Source organism: Alligator sinensis, unplaced genomic scaffold, assembly GCF_000455745.1.
Source record: "Alligator sinensis unplaced genomic scaffold, ASM45574v1 scaffold211_1, whole genome shotgun sequence".
Lineage (NCBI taxonomy): Eukaryota > Metazoa > Chordata > Crocodylia > Alligatoridae > Alligator > Alligator sinensis.
In genome coordinates, this window is record NW_005842024.1 from 1,609,488 (window position 1) to 1,615,484 (window position 5,997).

The following is a 5,997-nucleotide window of genomic DNA, read 5'->3' on the forward strand; positions in this document are numbered from 1 at the left end:
CCTGCCTATGCAGGGGGTCAGACTCGATGATCTCAAGCAAATCCCGGGACGTCTCAAGCAAATCCCGGGACGTCTCTCAAGCAAATCCCGGGACGTCATTCTCCCCCTGTACTCGGCCTTAGTGAGGCCGCAGCTGGAGTACTGTGTCCAGTTTTGGGCTCCACAATTCAAAAAGGATGTGGAGAAGCTTGAGAGAGTCCAGAGAAGAGCCACGCGCATGATCAGAGGTCAGGGAAGCAGACCCTACGATGACAGGCTGAGAGCCCTGGGGCTCTTTAGCCTGAAAAAGCGCAGGCTTAGGGGTGATCTGATGGCCACCTACAAGTTTATCAGGGGTGACCACCAGCATCTGGGGGAACGTTTGTTCACCAGAGCGCCCCAAGGGATGACGAGGTCGAATGGTCACAAACTACTTCAAGATCGTTTCAGGCTGGACATAAGGAAGAATTTCTTTACTGTCCGAGCCCCCAAGGTCTGGAACAGCCTGCCACCGGAGGTGGTTCAAGCGCCTTCATTGAACACCTTCAAGATGAAACTGGATGCTTATCTTGCTGGGATCCTAAGACCCCAGCTGACTTCCTGCCCTTTGGGCGGGGGGCTGGACTCGATGATCTTCCGAGGTCCCTTCCAGCCCTGATGTCTATGAAATCTATGAAATCTATAGGCTACGAGACCTGAACCTGTTCAGCCTCCACAAAAGAAGGCTGAGAGGGGATCTGGTGGCTACCTATAAACTTGCCAAGGGGGACCAGCAGGCAATGGAAGAGTCCCTGTTCCCCCGAACACTACCAGGGGTAACAAGGAACAAAGGCCATAAGTTGACTGAGAATAGATTCAGACGATATCAGGAGGCACTACTTCACAGTCAGGGCAGCTAGGAGATGGAACCAACTTCCAAGGGAAGTGGTACTCACCCCTACCCTGGGGGTCTTCAAAAGGAGGGTAGACAGCCACCTAGCTGGGGTCATTTGACCCCAGCATCCTTTCTTGCCCATGGCAGGGGATCAGACTAAATAATGTGCTTAGGTCCCTTCCAACCCTACCAACTATGAAACTATGAAACAGGATCACTAAATATATTCTCCCAATACCCTCCAATGGAACACCAAGGCTGAGTTGTTTTGCCTACATAAATTGTAAGAGTTTGGAGCAGAGATGATGTCTGTCAGTATTTTTGTGCAGTCCTAAGCATGCTGTCAAGCACTTTAATAATAAAGCAATAATTGTAGTGCTTAGAGAGACTTATGATCTGGCAGTGCTTCATATTCCCATGCAACATACCAGCCCTCATATCTTGCTTTTGCCCTAAGGGGAAAAGCTGCTTATCTGAGGTAGAATTCTGTCACTAAACCATAGAGCCAGTTTAGTCACTCATTCTTAGTGATGTATTATGGAGATACAGTTTAGGTGCATTCTCACATAGGAAGGAACTCTGCTACCCCTCATGATAAATGTTCTTCTTCAGAAAATCAATTTTCATAATCCCTGTTAATATATTCAATATTGATAATTGGACTTGTTACATAACAACAGGGTACTATACTCATGTACATGAATATGGAGATTAACAGAACAAGAAACAATAGAATCCCTGCTCTGAAAATCTCTCCCTTCATTGTTTTTTTTTTCCAGTCATTTACTCTTTTGTTTAATTCATCTCCCACAGCCCAGCTCCTAGTAATAAAAGTTTCTCTGACTTCAAATCATGCCTTTTCCCCTGTGTTCCCTTATTCTTTTCTTGGGTTTTTTGTCTGGTCTTTTATTCCCTTTTTCCCTAAAAATTCCAACTAGACTTGGCAAATTTCAATTAGTTTAGGCTGTTGAATTTGATTACATATTATAATAAACCTACAGAATGTAGATAGTTAAAGTGTATAACCTACTTGTTTTCCCTTGTTGAAGGACTCATGCCTGCTACACACCAACCAGTGTACTGCGCTACAAAGCATGGCATAATTGGATTCACTCGGTCAATGGCAGTAAGTACTTGTGTTGAGAAACACCAACAGCAGATCCTTGAAAGCATGCTTAATTTCATGTTTCTTCTCTATAGTCGTAACAGTGAAATTATTTCTCCTTCAAAACAAAACAAAGCTTCTGAAGTGATAGCTGGAGACTTCCTCCTTTTGGAAAGGGAATCCAGAGAAGATAACTGAGGCATATATGTGGGATTGTGATCAATACCAGGTTTGGGCAAAGTTGGTGTACAGGGATACTTTGAGAAAGATGGAATCAAATAGTTTAATGACAGTGGTAGAAGTCTGAAACTCCTGAATTCTCGTCCTAGCTCTGACTCCAATTTCCTCTATGTTCTTAGATCAGTCCTGTAATGCCTCAGTCTCTTTTTTCTCTATATGTAAATAGGGATTAAGGTGTAAGTAGGTGCTACAGTTCAAAACTGGTAACTGTGCCAGGAGTGATTTGAATATATGAAAATTGTGCAATTGATTTCATAGACTATGTACCTCATCTAAATTAATTCACTCACCTGTGGCTCTTACACTTAGATCAACCTAATGAGGGTTCAGGTCAAGCTAAGTGCCGAAAAGCACAGACATTTGGGAAGGTTAAATTTGGCAAAAAATGGCCAGACTGATCTAACTTTTGTTCACCTAAGAGGTGAACTATGTATATCAGTCTAACCCATGTCTGATCTAACCTGAACATGTGTACAGAATGGACAAACCTTCTTCCCCTCCACCTCAGACCCACCAACCCTCTCCATGGACTCACCACCCCCCTCTCCCCTGACCGGCTAACTGCCCCCTCCACCTCTGCAGATCCACTAACTCCCCCCACTCACCTAGACTTACGATCAGGTTTCTGGCCTAACTCCCAGCACTGGTGAACGTGTGTACATGTGGGACTGGATCTATGATCATATGGCTTAAAGTGAGTCGTTTGACTGTAGATGGGGTCCTGGGAACTTGTGTACACATTCACAATGCAGCCCCAGGGATAGAAAAGCCCAGTGGCTTGCTCCAAGCCCCAGGGCTGTGTTTTTCCTTTCCTCTCCACCTATCCTGATAGGGCTATCTTTAGCTCTCCAAACCCCTTCCTGCCAGACAGACATACCTCCCCACCCCAGGCCCACCAACGGCCCCTGCACAGGTTTTGCCAACCCCTTCGCCCTAGACCCTACCACCAACTCCCTGCCAACCCCCATATAGACTTGCTAGACCAAGGCTACTAAGGACCTGCTAGCCCCGCTTCCCCCCAATCTTGCCTACCCCTCACCCCGCCCTGACTTACCTAGATTGGGCTCTCTGCACCAGTGAATGTCTATATAGCTGGCATACAAACTACAATCATGCCACTTAAGGCAAGCTGTGTCATTGTAGATCATATTTCAGGAATGTCTATACATGACACAAGACTTCTTCTGTACTGATATAAGCACAGTATCTTGAATGGTCATTCCTTCTTCATATTAACATCTTTCAATCACCTATTAAGAGCAGAATTTCTCAAAATTAAGCTGCTTTGAGAAATACCAAAATTAGGTAAAAAGAAATCAGTGTATGCAATTTTTCTCCATTTTTATTTTTTTTTGTAATTATGAAGGGCACAAATAACACCTGGAGTAACATATAGTGTAACGCCCTTTTATGCAATTCTGTTTATAATATTAACCATTGATAATATAGAACTAATGTGATATTGTTATGTTTTGTTGATTTTAAGCAAGTCACAGTTTTACTACTCTTTCTTTTATAAGGTAAAGGTTTGCAAAAAGGCAACAATGACTAGCTAACATGCCTTATTCTTTTAGATGGCTGCTGAAATGAAAAATTATGGAGTGCGTCTAAACACGATTTGTCCAGGTTTTGTTAACACACCAATTCTTCAGTCAATTGATAAAGAAGAGAATATGGGGCAATATTATGCATACAAGGATGAGATCAAAGACATGATGAAATTCTATGGTGTGATGGAGTAAGTAAAGTTACAGTTAGCATTCTTTGTCTTCTAAAGGACAGGAAACCAAACAGAATACCACAGGTAACTGAACCCCAGCAAGTAGAGTTAAATAGCACCTGTGATTTATTTCTGTACAAACTAGGAGCAAGACATAACAGAAAGTAACAAAAGGAGTGAAGAAATCAGACCTAACCAAAAAAAAAATAAGACAATATTACTGTATTAGTTGAATTGCTCTTTTTTCAGAGGTCACGTCTACTGAAGTTTAAATTACCGGAGGCAGATTACACAAGGCAAAACTCTCCTCAGCAATTTGCACTGCAATCCTGTTACTGATGTCAGTGGAAACATGTTTGCAAAACAAGTACAGAAAAAAACAGCAGAACAGATCTACGAGAGCAGTGGAGTAGAGGATTTGGACCCTAACTTAATAGAGAGAACTTTGATAAGAAAATAAATAGTAACAGAATCTATACAGTACTTACCAGTTACAAAACCAGATAAGGGATAATTTACAAAGTTTGGGTGGCTAAATTATGGCAATTTCATAGCCATCATTAAATTCTTTGTACTTTTGCTTCAGTTGAAAATAGATCTGTTCAAATAACAGAGAGTTTAGTTTTCAAGCATTTATGCAAGACTAGTTATTCATTATAATGTTAAAAAGTCATTTCAAATAATCAGCATATAAATCAAGATTAATATTAACAGTTAATATTATGTTATATTATAACATAGTGTCTTTCATTTGTCAGATTTTTTTCTGGCTGAATTTACATATGGTATTTTACATAGCTTTTCCACATATTTATATTATTAGAGATAAGTAAGAGTATATTGTGCCATGTTGGATTTTCAGATCTGAAAAAAATATTATCTTTCTTTTCCTTTAGCCCATCGCTAATTGCCAAGGGACTGATAATGCTTATTGAAGATGAAACTTTAAATGGAGAGGTGATGAAGATTACAGTTTCCCAGGGGATCCATTTTCAAAAATACAACACACTTCCTTTTACATCAACACAATAGAGCTAATCCTCTGATCTTTGCTTTAATGTAAATATGATTTAAAGAATAAAACTGTTTCTTTGAAAAAATACGAATGTAGTTCATATCCAACCAGTGATGTGATTTGAACACTCCCATGCAAATAATAATGCAATTAGGAGAAAATGTTGTATTGTAACATGTTAACCTCTTACTTTGATTCAAAGTGCTGCTGATGGTATTGTGTCTTTGATAAAATAAGCTCAATGTATAAAATATTTGTGTTGATTCAGTAATGGGGAGACAAATTCTGTCCATTTGTAATTATATGTAATTATCTCCAACCTGCATATTGCACATGAATGTTAAGTTTATTTAGAGATGCTTGAGATAATCAGTATACTTGCCTTTATTGTAATATATGTGTAGCTATTGTCATACTTTGTCATTGTCTTTGTAACAGCACACTTCATTTCAGGGATTGTTTTACTAAAGGACACAAATATAGTCATAAGGAAGCAATGCTTTCTTCCTTGTTTGAACAAACAAGTCTCAAGAGAACAAATTTTGCTCCAATTTTCCCCATATACCCATATTCTTGCACTTGGTTTAAAGCAACGTGGGTTTTGCTCTTTGGATTCCAGTTATACATAAAACAGTCTAAAAGGCATTTTGTTTTATATATATGTAAACAGTCTCTGTACATATATGAATGAATATTTTCTTACTTTGTTACCAAAGAGTGCTGGAAATATTTGAATTTTCTCTTAGGTCATCTCTAATTTGTATAATGCTACTCTCCATTCTTAATTAAAACCTCAATTAAAACCTCGGTTGTTTGTGGCTTTCTTTTAAACCTTCCATATGGATATCTTAATATGATTCTTGAATATATGCTTTCATATAATTCCAAATGAAATTCATAACTTTTAAAATCGGTTTTATATATTTTAAGCAAACTTCAATTTACTGGGTCAAACCAATCCTCTTTTACACCCATATGGCTCTCATCAATTGCTAAGTCCCTGATCAAGGGAAATTTTTCATGTGGTGAGTACAGTATTTTACGACCACAGTATAGATGAGTTA

The 5,997-nt window shown here is 39.5% G+C and overlaps 1 protein-coding gene across 1 annotated transcript in view; it reads left to right on the plus strand.

Annotated features, from left to right (window-relative positions):
* The window catches only part of HPGD (15-hydroxyprostaglandin dehydrogenase), a 60,688-nt gene extending 54,952 nt beyond the window's left edge, over positions 1-5,736 (plus strand). The window contains exons 6-8 of the mRNA XM_025202409.1: positions 1,903-1,979; positions 3,773-3,936; positions 4,815-5,736. Of these exons, the coding sequence (XP_025058194.1) occupies positions 1,903-1,979; positions 3,773-3,936; positions 4,815-4,950 (377 nt within the window). The 3' untranslated portion in view covers positions 4,951-5,736. The remainder of the gene's footprint in view (positions 1-1,902; positions 1,980-3,772; positions 3,937-4,814) is intronic.
* Positions 5,737-5,997: the final 261 nt, after the last annotated feature.